This window comes from Miscanthus floridulus, chromosome 8, assembly GCF_019320115.1.
Source record: "Miscanthus floridulus cultivar M001 chromosome 8, ASM1932011v1, whole genome shotgun sequence".
Taxonomy (NCBI): domain Eukaryota; kingdom Viridiplantae; phylum Streptophyta; class Magnoliopsida; order Poales; family Poaceae; genus Miscanthus; species Miscanthus floridulus.
This window is the reverse complement of record NC_089587.1, coordinates 15,830,547-15,845,960: the sequence shown is the minus strand read 5'-3', so window position 1 is coordinate 15,845,960 and position 15,414 is coordinate 15,830,547. Positions and strand designations below refer to the sequence as shown.

Sequence of the window (15,414 nt, the reverse complement as noted above, 5' to 3'; positions counted from 1 at the left end):
CAGGTGTCGTCGTTTACCCCGCGATCGTCGCCACCGCGATTTCCCTTCCCGCGCTGCTTCTTGCCGCCGCGTGGACGACGTCGTGGTTCCTTGCCCGACGCGGAAACGGCAGCCTCCTCCTTCTCCTTGGCACGCCACTGCTCCCTTGTCAGCAGCAGTCCACCGATGGCGGCCGGTTCCGCGTCCAACGCCTCCATGTCGTCCACCGTCTTCAAGCGTCCAGACACCTCCTCGATGGTGAGGTCCTGGAAGTCCAGAAGCGTCTCGATGGCGATCCGGAGCTGAGCGTACTTTGGCGGCACGGCGCGCAGGAGTCTCTCCACCGCGCGCTCTTCATCGATGTCGTTGTCGCCGTGGAGAAGAAGCTGCTGCTTCAGGGCCATCAAGCGAAGGGTGAAGTCCTCGATCTGCTCTCCTGGACGAAAGGCGAGCTTCTCCCAGTCGCTGCGGAGTCGCTGGAGCGTGGCGCGGCGCACTCGATCGACTCCGATTCGCGCGGCGGCGATGGAGTCCCAGGCCTCCTTGGCCGATCCCTTCTCGGACAGCGGCATCTGCATCTCCTGTGGCACGGCGGCGATGATCGCCTCCACCGTGCGCCTGTCCTCATGGTATGGCAGGTCCTGGTACTCGATCGCATCCCAGAGTTGCCGCGCCTGGAGCTTCAGCTTCATGATCGAGGCCCACTCATGGTAATTTGTCTTGTTGAGCATCGGCCAGGTGGAACTTGCGCCAGAGTCCTTGTACACGGTCTGGATCACCGGCGAGCGGCCCCTGGCCCGTCCGCGGCGGCGATCCTGATCCCGATCGGGCGACCGCGTCTGCCTGCGCTCGCGCTCCGGACTCCTCCGCGGAACGGGCGGCGATCACGCGGCGGATCCTCCTCCACCAACTCTCGACGCAGAGCCGCGGCCGTGGCGGCTGCGTTCCGAGCTGCTGCTGCTGCGGCCTCCGCGGCCTGCTGCGCCTGCGCGGCTGCGGCCTCTGCCGCGGCCAGACGCTGCGCCCGGTGCTCGGCGGCGGCGGCTGCTGCTGCTGCTCTCTCTGCGGAGGTGGCCATGCTCTTCCCTATCTCTCAACCGGCTCTAGATACCAATTGTTGGCTGCCAGAGGGCAGCTTGGCCAACAGGCCGCTTGGATTGTATTGCAAAAATGACTTAGGGATACAAAGATGCTAACCACTGCATATATAGGCAAGTGGTGTACCTACTTCTTAGCATATTCTAACTGCATAAAGCAGATGCTATGATTCCTACTTGGTTGCCAAGGCACCATGATCAACTTGGTTGCCAAGGAAACACATTACAGAGAATAGTAAATATCTTATAGCAGGTAACATGAAAAACAAGAACACTAGGCTAACTACTGACATAATGTTCCTTATCTATTAGAAATGACCTATGACTCATTATGAACTGATCTATATGTGAGAGTGAGACAAACAGCATCAGACTTATTATTTCCCTTTTCGTGTTCCCCCCATAGTGTCCTCCGCGTGCTCGCCTGCTCTTGCGATGTCGGTAACGTGGCCTGCGGCCTCAGTGGCTCGCTCTGCGGGCTGCGGCGTCTGCTCGGACGCGTGCCCCGGTGCTTGCTTCTCTGGCGGTATGCTTGCTCTCTCTGCGGAGGTGGCCATGCTCTTCCCTATCTCTCAACCGGCTCTAGATACCAATTGTTGGCTGCCAGAGGGCAGCTTGGCCAACAGGCCGCTTGGATTGTATTGCAAAAATGACTTAGGGATACAAAGATGCTAACCACTGCATATATAGGCAAGTGGTGTACCTACTTCTTAGCATATTCTAACTGCATAAAGCAGATGCTATGATTCCTACTTGGTTGCCAAGGCACCATGATCAACTTGGTTGCCAAGGAAACACATTACAGAGAATAGTAAATATCTTATAGCAGGTAACATGAAAAACAAGAACACTAGGCTAACTACTGACATAATGTTCCTTATCTATTAGAAATGACCTATGACTCATTATGAACTGATCTATATGTGAGAGTGAGACAAACAGCATCAGACTTATTATTTCCCTTTTCGTGTTCCCCCCATAGTTTTATCCTATAGGGCTCAAAATGACGACATACTGCAGATCTTTTTTTTTTCTGCTGTAAATCCGCTGTATATATGTCAAATTAGAATTTTTTTTCTCTTTGCTTCCAGATATTTTACAGGACATACTACAAATTCAGATGGCTCTGTTCAGTTTGTTAAGAGGCACGCGAGTGTGAAATCTGCAATATTTGGTTCAATAAAGATACTAACTGTTGCGGTATGTAGTGGCTGTTTTTAGTACATTGTAGATTTATTTTTTTAATTAAATCGTATAATGCTGAATCATCTAGGTAACTATTGTTGTTGTCGCTGTACCTGAGGGCTTACCGCTGGCTGTCACACTAACGTGAGCTGATATATTCTGGCGTTTTCTTTAATATTGCATTTTATTTTAATTTCTCAATGTCCTTTTCCCATTTCATCAGTCTGGCTTATTCCATGCGAAAAATGATGGCCGACAAAGCACTGGTACATATTTCTCCAGATTAGTTTATGATGTATTCTTCCAGTTATCACATGTTGCTAAGCATGTCAATTCAGGTGCGGAGGCTTTCTGCTTGTGAAACAATGGGTTCAGCTACAACTATTTGTAGTGACAAGACTGGTACATTAACATTGAGCCAGGTTAGTTGTTTTTGTTTTGAAATGGGCCTTGTACTTATTCGTGATACTATGTACTCTCTCTGTTTTAAATTATAAGATGTTTTGGCTTTTCTAGATACATGTCTTTTACTATGTATCTAGACAGTGTATGTCTAAATGCATAGCATAAACAATGTATCTAGAAAAGCCAAAACGTCTTATAATTTCGAACGGAGGGAGTAGTAAATTGCCTCTGGTTTTGTGATTATTTAACCCTGGAAATTTTTGTTGTTCAAGATGACTGTTGTGCAATCGATTGTCGGTGAAGTAAAGCTGCAACCTGCTGGTAATGTTGATAAACTGTCACCTACTGTAGTCTCACTTCTACTTGAAGGAATTGCACAGAATACCTCAGGCAGTGTGTTTGAGGCACAGGTAATGTTGTGTTCTCATCACATAACTACAAAGGTGAACTTAGATAGTTCTTTATGAAATAATTTTGTAAGACAGTTGCAGCTACTTTGTATTCAGCTTTTAACTTGGGCTGTTGATTTTGTGGCACTGTCGCACGAACACTGCACACAAACTTTTTTTTTTCAATGGGTGTGTCTGGGGGTGTAGGGGGATGGATTTCTTTGTCCTCATTTAGTTTTTCTCCTGCGTGTTCGAGAAAAAAATCTAAATGAATAGTTCCTAGATCAATTGCCAGTTAATTGGGTTTCTATCTATTTATTTGGGAAAGTTTTAATTTTACAGGCAAGCATGTAGTTTTTTCGTTGGTGTGTGTCTGGTTGTTTGGTGTATGGGTTACAAACCTTTTTCTTCTTAATATAATGATATGCAGCTCTCCTGCGTGTTCGTAAAAAAAAATCTATTTATTTGGGAAGTAAGAGATATGTGGCTTAGTAAAGTGGAGATAGGCTACGTAGGACTTAGGAGTCAGTTCATGTCCGTAAAAGAGAGATCCTTGTATCCATTTTAAGGAAATGACTGGTGATACAGCAAAAGGCTTTGCCCACCAAATTGGTTTAATCAAAATCTCTAATCAACAAAGATGCCTGGCGACTTGAGGGGACCATCCTTGGTGGGTGTTGGAGCTTAAGTTTTTAAATTTTTCAGTTTGGTTACTGTTGAAACTGATGAAATGGTTATTCTGGATGTATTTTGTGATTTTGTCTTATACGTTTGGCATATCTAAATTCTTAGCTACTTGGTGTCTGTGTATGTCAATATCTTTACTGCTTCTGTTATCATTGATGCTACTTAGAGTGGTCTATTCTTCTGATATAAAATATCATATTTGCGTATTTGTATCCCCCTATAATGTCCTAAATTGTGGCTTATCAGGATGGTAGCGTCGAGGTAACTGGTTCACCAACAGAAAAGGCTATCCTATCGTGGGGTCTTGATGTAAGTTTATTAGCTATTAAAAATTACTTCTATTTCTGGTGACATTGTTAAAATTTAATTTAATTTCTGATAACTACATTTTTTTCCTTACCCTGCTGGTACCTCATAGCTTCGTATGAAATTTGCGGAGGAGAGATCACGATCATCTATAATTCATGTCTCTCCCTTCAACTCTGAAAAAAAGCGCGCTGGGGTTGCAGTGGTTGCGGTAATTCCATCTGCATTTTCTTTTTCACTTTGTCTTTATTGTTTGTTTGAGCTCTGTTTTACTATTACATTATTCCTGCTTTTTGGTGTCCTATTTGTTGAAATGATTGATGCCAGCTTTCTGTGTGGATGAATTATTTTGAGACTTTGTTAAATACAAGGCTACATAATACATATAACTTAAAACGATAACATATTCTGAATTTTACTCTTTTTTTCTAGCTCTGTTTCTGTATGTTGATTGAGTTCCAAATATTACTTTAGGATAAATTGTTGCATCTTATATATTGAGATTGCTTGTCTCTTCTCAACCATCCTTTGTCATTTATCCGTGCTTAATAATATGGCACTGTTGAAGTATTCTTGAGACAAATGTACTCATCGTTTTCATATTGAAGATCTAGTACCCAAATGTACTGTTGTTCAAATTTGAAATCTGTTGACCCAAAGCATTCCGGAGGCACTTAATTCCAGTGAAGGGAGCAGTAATCTTGTTCATGTGCCATTTTCAGAGAGATTTGGATGTTCATGTACACTGGAAAGGAGCTGCTGAAATTGTTCTTTCCTTGTGCACAAGTTGGCTCGATGTGGATGGCTCACCACATGAAATGACACCTGATAAGGTAGAAACACTGGTCCCTTCAGGCTTACCCACTTGCCCCCTCCATTCCTAAATAGATTTCATTCTAGGATCCTGTACAAGAAGAACCAAGGCACACATATAGAAGACTATAGCTTCACGCAGAGCCTTCGTCATGTTAATAGTTCTTGGGATGGTCTTTAAGCTATTCCTGTTCCAAGTCATAAAAATATGTCGTTTGGGACAAGATTTTAGTCGAACCTTAAACAAACTAATCCCCTGTCAAACATGTCGTAGGACAATATTTAGTTAAACCTTAAAAAACTACAAACATCAATAACCTAGAAATTGTTTAGTTTGAAGACATGCAAGATGCAAATTATATTATGTGTAGAATTTTATTGAAAAATATATGCAAAATCTTATAAATTTGAAGGATTTTAAGAATATATTCTAGTAGAAACTATTGGTCAAATATATGCATCAAAGGCTGCAATCTCAAACGTGATAAGTATTTTTGCGGGACATGTAAGGAAAACATGGTAAAAAAATCATCTTGGGAACGACCCTGGAAAGCTATAACCCTATAATTGCAGATTTGAGAATAGAAGATGTATTTTGACACTTCTCATTTCCACATCGATCTTTCAGGCTAATCAACTCAAGAAACTTATAGAAGATATGGCTGAGCAAAGTCTTCGATGTATTGCTTTTGCTTATCGAAATCTTGATCTTAAGGATGTTCCAAGTGAGGAGCAAAGAATCAACTGGCAATTGCCAGATAATGAATTGACTCTTATTGGAATCATAGGGATGAAGGTATATGCTCATGAACTTGCAAGTGTTGAATTATGTTGCTTGTTCTAGCTCTTGTAGCCCTTGCTTGTTGCTGAGTTTCCCCTGTTTATTTGCAGGATCCTTGTCGCCCTGAAGTAAGAGACGCTGTTGAACTGTGCAAAAAGGCTGGTGTTAAGGTGTGCATTTGTGTTGCGTTCATGCCTAAGCAAACGTTTGAGGACTGTTCGAAATAATACAAGTCATATCTATCTCAGAAATAAGTGTGCTGAGGTTTCTTGCATAGTATTTCATTATTAAATATTATTCATCATATAATACCCATGTTAGAAAACCAGATTTCATAAGTTTTTTTTTCATGAATTTGTATTCTTTTACTGGTTAGCTCAGTATGATGTTTGATAATTTTATTTTTCTGTTTTGAGATGCAATTCAAAATGGTAAAGTGAATGAATCTTCTAACATGGGTACTTGGTAAAGTGGATCTCCTACCATGGGTATTTTTCTATTATCTCTAGATACAAAAGCTGTTTATTTGTATTTAGTGGTTGTGAAAGCACATGAATGTTGGCCATGTTAACTTTTCCTAAAATTTTGTCTGCATTACTGGAGTGTGAAGTCATCACGAATCTAGCCTGGCTTCTGTGGTTTCTAAATTCCTTCTAAATAAATAGGTACGAATGGTAACTGGAGATAATCAAAAGACAGCTAAAGCAATAGCACTTGAGTGTGGAATACTCGATGACTCAGAGGCATCTGCACAAGCTATAATAGAGGGAAGAGTTTTCCGTGCTTATGATGATACTGAAAGGGAGAATGTTGCCGACAAGATTTATGTAAGTCTTAACTCATTTGTGTTTGAAAGTCCCTCCGTTCCAAATTATAGGTCGGTGTGGCTTTTCTAGTAGACATAGCGTATATCTAGGTGCATAACAAGAGCTATGTACCTATAAAAGTCAAAACAACCTACAATTTGGGACGGAGCCACGGAGGTAGTACTCTGCAACATAATTTAGTTTGGATTGATTGAGTGTGTGGTGTTTGTGTCATTGCTAAGCTTGGCTCTTGTGATTGCTACTGTTCCTCTAGTATGACTGCTAATGTCCCTTTTCTTAACTTCTGATATCCTATGTTCTGTCATTCTGTTACAACTAGAAGAACGCCCCGCGTGTTGCTGCGGGAATAGCTGGTGAAACTATACTACTTATATTTACTAATATGATTGAATAAATGTCATAATACATGTTAGTGGATGATTTTTAGCATTCTGATGTGGACAACTAAATATATGTTAGTAAATGATGTGGTTTGCTAATGTGAATAGCTTGAATGAAAACATAACGGCATGTGTTAGTGGATGCTGATGTTGACACTTTGCATGGCGAGATAGTTGAATGTGCTAGTGGGATGTTCTAGTGGATGCTGATGTGGACACTTTGCATGGCAAGATAAATTGCTAGTGGGGTTTATCTTTATAAGAGATATAGATATCTCATGCACTATTGTAATTGCTAGATAAAAATATGAAAATTTGAAACAACTGAATCTGTGTTCCACAAACCTAGATACAAAATGTTCACCTTTTTCAGTTTCATTTAGCTTGCTAGCTGGTTTTGTCGAGACAGTTTTTGACTCTTTATTTCATCATGTAAATGGACAGGTGTTCTGTGTTTAGTCCTTGGATTACACTTTATATTGTTCATTATGTGCTCTTGCTATTGACTGTTCTACTGGGACTAAGATCTATCAACAATACATTGCAGGTGATGGCACGATCTTCTCCTAACGACAAACTTCTCCTAGTAAAAGCTCTTAAGAAAATAGGCCATGTTGTAGCCGTTACTGGTGATGGAACAAATGATGCTCCTGCATTGCATGAGGTACATTCAATTTGGGAGTTCATATTATAAATGAATACAAGAATTTGCCATGCATGTGATTATATGATGCACTATTTGGTAATGCGGTACTACTAACATATTGAGGTTTCTTTCTTCTTCTTCTCAATCTTATCATTGCTCCCATTTATCAGGCAGACATTGGTCTTTCTATGGGCATCCAAGGAACAGAAGTAGCTAAAGAGAGCTCAGACATAATTATTCTGGATGACAATTTTTCTTCTGTTGTGAAGGTTTGGTATATTTTTAGAATCTAATGATCTTGATAATATGCACCTAATACAGCGTTTTCTTATATGTTCTTCATTTGTTTTATATTATAGGTGGTTCGCTGGGGTCGCTCTGTTTATGCAAATATCCAAAAGTTTATTCAGTTCCAGCTTACCGTAAATGTTGCAGCTCTTGTCATCAATATTGTTGCTGCTGTTTCCTCAGGAAATGTTCCTCTAAATGCTGTTCAGGTTTGTATAAACATCTGTAGTATGTTTTTTAAACAATTACTGCTATAGCTATACTAAATAAGATATTTAGTGTGGTTATATTGATATTTTAAGTTTTTAACTGCAACCGATTTCTGAATACCAAGAGATAACTTACTCTTGCCGCACCCTGTTTTCTTTTTTTTTCTTTTCTCGAACAGCGCAGGAGAACTGCGCATCATTTCATTAAGGTAGGAAAATGTTACACGGGTCTAAGAGACCCAACTCACACACCCCACTCCCTGGACACTAAATTACAGACTCGCCACAATTACAGCAGAAACGACCAAATGCCTCCGAGCTTTAAGCTCCAGCAGGCTGCGATCTGAGAACAGGCTCCTGGAGTTTAGAGGCTCCAGCCGACTAGCCGAGCACCAGAGACCTCCCTCTGAGCTAACAGCCCTAATGACCTCCTGAACGCTTGGCCTCTTGTTGTCAAAGACACAAGAGTTGCGATGCTTCCAGATCTCCCATGCCACCAAAATTATCAAGGAGTTGAGGCCTTTATGCGCTTCTTTGGGGACAGCTGCAATTGATCTCTTCCACCACCCCGAGAAACGAGTCACAGTAGGTTGTGGTGCCAACTGCAGCAGCCCTAACTGTTGCAAAATCAGGGTCCAAACTTGTCGAGCGAAGACACAGCCCATCTTGCAGTTTAAATGGTTACAATGTTGCATGCTGCAATATGTGGTTGTTAGCATTATACACTTGGTCTTGTCTTGTTGCTCTCCATTTTGTGCTACTAATCTGAACCAAATCCTGCTATTATTTTATTATTCTTTTACTAGGTGAATCAAGTGCTTTATGTGTAAATAGGAATTAGTTGCAGACATGTAATCCATAGCTAAGCTATTAAAGATATATGCACAAATGTGATGTAGTAACTATTAGGAATAACATCTTTTCTTTTTGAGTAATGTGTTTTTTCCCCTCGAACACACAGTAGAGTTGTGTATATTGATATTATATAGAGAGAAAGAAAGGGGATAGAAATCCCATACAATGCAACCTCTATGCCTCACCTATGAGACAAGAGAAGGTTGCAAGGAACTGGCCTTTCTAGACACTCTAGCATCTCTCCACGACCAAAAAAAAATGAAAAATAGATCCTGAAGTTTTCGAGCACCAGCAAAGCACCATGGACTCACTTCCTCTTTGAAGGAATGCTGTGCCCTTGCTAGGGAAGGAATCACAACGTCAAAACCTCTATTCCTTTGAAGCCACAAGGTCCATGCTCCCAGGATCACCATACTGTTAAAACCTTTTCTTTGGGTATTCACAACTTTTTTGTTTGCTTGTCTCCACCAATCAGTGAAGCTCTTCTCATTCCTTCTAGGTACAGTGCACTCAAGCCCAAGAGGGGCTAGCAAATTATACCGAAATTGCCTAGCAAAAACACAATTAGTGAGGACATGCTGCACTGTCTCCTTGAAGTCTTGGTCATAAATAATACATTGCTCGGGATAGGGAGTTGTCTTTGGGATAACCGGTCTGCAGTCCAGCACTTATCTCTAATCGCCGTCCATAAAAATATCTTGCATCTCGGAGGACCAAAACCGCTGCCAAGGCTCAAAGGTTATTGAACCAAAAAAATAGGCTCTGTAAATGGATTTAGAAGTAAAGACTCCACTCCCCTCATGTCTCCAAAAAATGTAGATCATCTTTGTGTGTTAGATTGAACTCCTCAGTAATGCATTATAAAGCCCATGGCTTAAAATAAATGTCAATGTGAAAATAATATTGCCAACTTGCCATGGACCAAACCAAGTTGTTAATGAACAAAGTGTAGTTAAAGTATTAAGCTTTTATTTTAAAGTTGGACACCAACAAATATTAGCTTCCTTTTGTTTCTTATGCAGCTTCTCTGGGTTAATCTCATCATGGACACACTTGGTGCTCTTGCTTTGGCTACTGAACCACCAACGGATCAACTTATGAGGCGGCCACCTGTTGGACGCAGGTTAGAAGTCTTTTCCTTTTGAATCATTATGGGTGTGATTGGTTTCCTCCACTAGGCTTAGCCTGCATTAGGCCTTATGCAGCATAACCCAATCCACCATAAATATATGCAATATATGTTGGTGTTTGGTTGTCCTCTGCACTTGCAAACATAAAGTAAGATTGCTTTCGGTTGGTTACATCATGTTGCGTTGCATGTGGTCACCTCAATGTTCTAGTATAGGTGGGGAGGTGAGAATCTATTTTTATGGACCTCATCAGCTTGTGCAAGGCGCATGCATTGGCTAATATGACCAGTTCTGTCGTACTAGCTAATGCAGCACTGGGCTTATTATGAATACTATGCAAACCTGCATAAGGGCCTTTGCAGTTAACCAAACATGGATAAGCTGCACTGCACAATCCTGGATGTAAACTAATGCAGGCAACCAAACAAACATATCTAACACAAAATCTGCATCTGCACTTTATTCTTCTGCAAATATCATCTTTTATTCAGTTAGCAGTTTGTCGTTTATGTTTCAAAATTTTCAATAATCAACCTACAATAACATGGTGACAATATTGCTGCAAAAGCACTCCACAATCTGGTTTTCTAGCATACCATTCTTCAAACCCAGTTTGCTATTTTAGCACTCCTTAATTACTTCCTTGTTTTTCCGCCATCATAGCATCATGCACAGAATTGAATACCAATGGCTCAGGTTTTGGACGTGGCGCCTCTCACCGTTATTTCCTCCATCTCCATAGTTATTCCCAGTTCCTTATCCACCTCTCTCTGCCTTTAACCTTCCATCTACCTATCCTCTGTTCACCAGTTGACCACACATATCTGTTGGCCCCGAGATCTCCCGCACGGGTGAGCCGACCGCTCACCGGGTTCTCTCACACACACTACAGCTGGAGGTAGAAGAGGGAGGGAGAACAGAGCACACACACGCACATCACAAGCACCAGCGTTGGCCGGAGATCTGATGAGGAGATGGCAAAACTGAACTCTCTCACTTTACTGAGTTGCAGTGGGAAGCTATATATACAACACTACCCATCTAATCCTAGTACACAGACATGCCAGGCTGCCATGCTGTGGCTCCAGTGTGGCAGGGGAGCCTTTCGGCGCCTGCCCTGCCGCGGCTACACAGCAGGGGAGCCCTTTCGGCGCCTGCCCCTGCCGCGCGTACAAAGGGAGAGTAGCAGATTACTTTACAATATCGTAGGCTCCTCCAAACTCATTGCCTCTGGCTTCATACCAAGCTTATGCTGGCTTCATGTGCTGAAAGATACTGAGGCCCAGGGAGAGTATCAGGGAGGGCATGTTCGTTGAGGTGCATCTTCATTCTTGGGGTCCCCTAGCGGTGAGCTCAATAGCTCATGCAAACCTGTCTACCGCTTGTTGCCATGGGCAGCAATGCGTCCTGTGGCTCCATGGTTTGTGTTAGTCATGTTGAGGCCCAACACCATGTACACATCCACAAGAGAGAGGGCGAGGGAGGGAGGGCTCCGCCATGGCAAATGAGGGGAGGAAGACGACCGGCTTCATGGAGTGCTAGCAAAGATAAAAACTTGGTAGTATGGAGTGCTAGAATACCAACCTGGGTTTGTAGAGGTGGTATGCTAGCAAACCTGTTCATGGATAGTGCATAGTGTTATTGAGGCAATTTTGCCTAATATAATGGTTAGTTGCAAAGCTCTCTTCTCCTAATAAAGGTTGTTAAATACTCCTGCTTCACTCAGTTTGTGAGGTGTCTGCACATGTCAAGATTAGTCCCTACTTTATTTGGTCCTACATTAGGTGAAGTTACCCAGAATGGTGCTGATTGATTCATAAGACAGAAAATCATTGACCTGTGAAAGCTTGTACCAAGCTGTAAAAATTATTAATACTCCATATTATTACAATTAATTATTCTCTCTGGTCACAAACATAGACGTCTTGGATAATATTCAGTCAAGTCAATTTTGTGAAACTTCCATAACCTCATAAAATTATTAAAGTTTACACATATATTTCAGTAGAAAATAGTGTTCAGAGATATCGAAGATTCTCTGTCCAAAACGCCAAAGTATTTTAAAGTTTTAACTGGAGGGAGTATTATATGTGATGTGAAAGAAGCTAGTTGCCGAAGTTCAGTTCTGGAGGTCCTGCCAGCTGCCTTACCAAATGCTTCCTTTTTTTCATGAAGTAGAGACTAGACAGTAGAATGTAGTGGCTATTTTATGTTTATTTATGTTAGTTGTGTTTTTACACTGTTACGAATAAAGAGAGACTCAACTGGATGATAATATTGAGGCCCAATAGAGACTATATAGAGTGTATGGGAGACACAAGAGGGAAACCCTAGACTAGAAGATTACACTAATACCCTTGACTATTATATACCTGAACACAAGTCATCTTTGGCTCAAATTTGGGTGACTATTTTTTTCTTATTTACAATGCCACCTAGTTACTCCTAGGTTGGTTGGGTTTTTCTAATGATGTGTTTATTGTTAGTACTTATTTGTCATTTTTATTTTTTATTACCTGTTACTGGTTCATCAGGTTCTGTGTAACCTTTTACTGAGCATCACCATTTAGCTTGACACATATCTTTCTTAAGGTTATGTTGTGCCTGCATTGAAAATGTAATTTCCTGGTGAAGGAATCACCCAAGAAATAGCATATTCTTTGTATTATTTGCATTTCAGATTAATTTAAAACTAAAGGATTCATTGTATTTTTTTCATAATTTTTTGTTGTATATGCATAAATGGCTAACATTCTTGTGCATTTGATGCAGGGAACCTCTTGTGACTAATATCATGTGGAGAAACTTGTTTATTCAGGTATTGAGGTCCTGCCAGATGTTGCCTAACTTTAAACTGTGACTGGACTACCTTTTGATAAATATTGATGTTTATATGTAACCACAGGCTGTCTTTCAAGTTGCTGTTCTTCTGACTCTCAACTTTAGGGGTCGGGATCTTTTGCATTTGACTCATGACACACTAGATCACTCCAGTAAAGTGAAAAATACACTTATATTCAACACATTTGTCTTGTGTCAGGTAACAAATGTTTGGACAACGGATTTCTCTTTTATTCTTAGATTTTCTTCATTCGAAGCAAGGGATATAATATGTTAGTAACCACTAGCATATGCTTAAACCATTCTGGGAATTGACGAACCTCGAATCCTTGATTTCACATTTCCCAATAGGTGTTTAATGAGGTCAATTCTCGTAAACCAGAAGAACTGAACATCTTTGCTGGAGTTTCAAGAAATCACCTTTTCTTGGCAGTAGTGAGCATAACTGTTGTGATGCAGGTATGAATGGGGTTTTAGATAGTTTTAGCAATAAATTTAGGATTTTAAGGACATAACACTTGCTGGCATGCCTTTTTTATGTCAGGTGATAATTATTGAGTTCCTCGGGAAATTTACATCGGCAGTGAGACTCAACTGGAAGCTTTGGCTTGTTTCCGTAGTTATTGCTTTTCTAAGGTAAGATACTTTTTCCACTTTAATAAAAGGGCGTACCGTGTCAGTGGCAAGCCTTACCCTCGCCTGTGCAATGCGAGGAGACCGCGACTCGAATCCGGGACCTTCCGGTCACCAGGCCCGCCCTTCACTTTTTCCACTTTAATAACCTTAAGTTTTTTTGTAAGGATAAGCTATGCTTTCTTAAATAATTTGATGGAGAGATCTAATAGCCTCCTGAACTTTTGGGCAACATCCATCTGACAAGGCGACCACCAGATATAAAAGATCAGACATCCTATTCCTGAACTTGTACCACCAGTTACATTTTAATTTTGAACCGAGTGTTGCTGGTGGTTTTTGCTTATGTTGGCGGGTGATGTCCCTATTGTGTATTATTATGATGGGAACAATTTGTAGCTATAACCTCGTGTCAGATTCGTTTAAAAAAACTTTGTGTCAGGAAGGAGGATTGGGGCAAACCTCAGCACCCTGGTCTCTTCCCTTCCTCCTCTGGAGTCCACTACATCCTTCTCTTTCCTCTTTTCACACAACGGCATCGCTGTCCTGATCCACAGCCACAGCCTCCGGTCATCTAGCTCGGCATTGGCGGCTTATGGCATTTTAGTTTCATATAATTTTCTATGATTTAAAACAGATGAGATTTAATTTCTGATAGGTGCCCTAGAGGATTGACTGTAGCTTGCTTGTAATTAACTATTGCCTGGTCATGCAGTTGGCCCTTGGCTTTTGTTGGAAAATTCATTCCAGTTCCGAGGACTCAATTGAAGGATCTCATCTTAAGGTGTTGGCCTAAAAGTAAGGATCTCACCTACTCCTTTTTTGTTAGATATTGGGACTGTATTGCATCTGCATCAGCTGCAGTTTGCTTCTTATGTTGCTTATTTATTGGAACGGCCATTATTTTATACTTAATAAATATGTAACCTTCGGGCCTCTTAATGTGCAGGTGGTGAGAGTGCAGCACAACAGACTCAGGATGACAGAATAGCAGAATCGCGGGTGTGAAGCTGTTCTTGGGCAACTTTTCGAAATTATCAGATGCTGAAATATAGTGTTGGTGCACATAGATGGTGTTGGCTAATTTGGGGTGCTGATTTCTTCTAACCATGCTACCTTGCTCCCTGGCTATGAATTCTATGGCTGTAGTCAGCAATCGGTACATCCTCGCTGACTCGTGATCTAGAATTTGAAGTCACTGTAAACAAAATATGTTTACTGTAGCCTAACGAAGTTCAGGACCTCCAGTGGTTCATTGCACAAGTTGTGCAATCGGTCTCAGAATCCTTTGGGAAAGTCGCTATAAACAGTTTTTCTTGTCGGCAGGAGTGGAGTGTAGCTCTTTTTCCCTAATATCATTTTCCTTTTAGATGCAATCTAGAACATTGTCAAACACTCTAACTGGTCACTGTTGGGTGTAAAGTCTGATATCTGATTGCTACTGGGATGCGGTCGAAGGATTTGAAATTTGTAATATGAATTGTCTGATTTTGTTAGAGTTGCCTTTGGTTTGCCATAATAGTTGTATTTCAAAAGGTTGACTGGCCATATGTATTGCGATTGTTAAGCCATTTTTATTGGCAGTTTTTGTTACAATTTTTTGCATGATACTATGATTAGCAGTAAGCACAAGGTACGGCCATCCATATTCCCAAGAGGCTATGTTTTCACTTTGGCGCCGGAAATTAAACATAGCTAACTAGTGTAGAACTCCAGTGGAAGTATGATTTGTTTTTAATTTCCCATATATGTCCTTAGTTTTCATTGATAGTCGTGGACAACTCCTTATTTTGTATCCTCTTGGTATGCTGCAGGTTCTCTGTAAATTCTCACATGTTTTTTTTTTCCGAATCAGCGATGGTATGCAAAATTTCTAGTTTCTAAAGGGTATCACTTAAAGGTAACCTTTTGCAAAAGTAACAAGGCGAGGCATGCATTGCGTGCAAATTACCTCTCGATTTGT

General features: G+C 41.2%; 1 protein-coding gene across 4 annotated transcripts in view; it reads left to right on the top strand.

Moving 5' to 3' along the window:
• Positions 1–14,955, top strand: part of LOC136475828 (calcium-transporting ATPase 5, plasma membrane-type-like) — a 35,508-nt gene extending 20,553 nt beyond the window's left edge. For 3 of the 4 annotated variants that reach the window (XM_066473464.1, XM_066473461.1, XM_066473463.1), the window contains exons 15-35: positions 2,168–2,276; positions 2,350–2,405; positions 2,485–2,527; positions 2,600–2,683; positions 2,939–3,076; positions 3,989–4,051; positions 4,161–4,259; positions 4,771–4,881; positions 5,490–5,657; positions 5,753–5,812; positions 6,308–6,469; positions 7,397–7,513; positions 7,666–7,764; positions 7,855–7,992; positions 9,870–9,970; positions 12,750–12,795; positions 12,883–13,017; positions 13,170–13,277; positions 13,363–13,454; positions 14,167–14,249; positions 14,401–14,955. In XM_066473464.1, coding sequence (XP_066329561.1) covers positions 2,168–2,276; positions 2,350–2,405; positions 2,485–2,527; positions 2,600–2,683; positions 2,939–3,076; positions 3,989–4,051; positions 4,161–4,259; positions 4,771–4,881; positions 5,490–5,657; positions 5,753–5,812; positions 6,308–6,469; positions 7,397–7,513; positions 7,666–7,764; positions 7,855–7,992; positions 9,870–9,970; positions 12,750–12,795; positions 12,883–13,017; positions 13,170–13,277; positions 13,363–13,454; positions 14,167–14,249; positions 14,401–14,459 — 2,071 coding nt within the window. In that variant the 3' untranslated portion in view covers positions 14,460–14,955. The remainder of the gene's footprint in view (positions 1–2,167; positions 2,277–2,349; positions 2,406–2,484; positions 2,528–2,599; positions 2,684–2,938; positions 3,077–3,988; positions 4,052–4,160; positions 4,260–4,770; positions 4,882–5,489; positions 5,658–5,752; positions 5,813–6,307; positions 6,470–7,396; positions 7,514–7,665; positions 7,765–7,854; positions 7,993–9,869; positions 9,971–12,749; positions 12,796–12,882; positions 13,018–13,169; positions 13,278–13,362; positions 13,455–14,166; positions 14,250–14,400) is intronic. The other variant, XM_066473465.1, reaches the window with a different exon arrangement.
• The last annotated feature ends 459 nt before the right edge of the window (positions 14,956–15,414 follow it).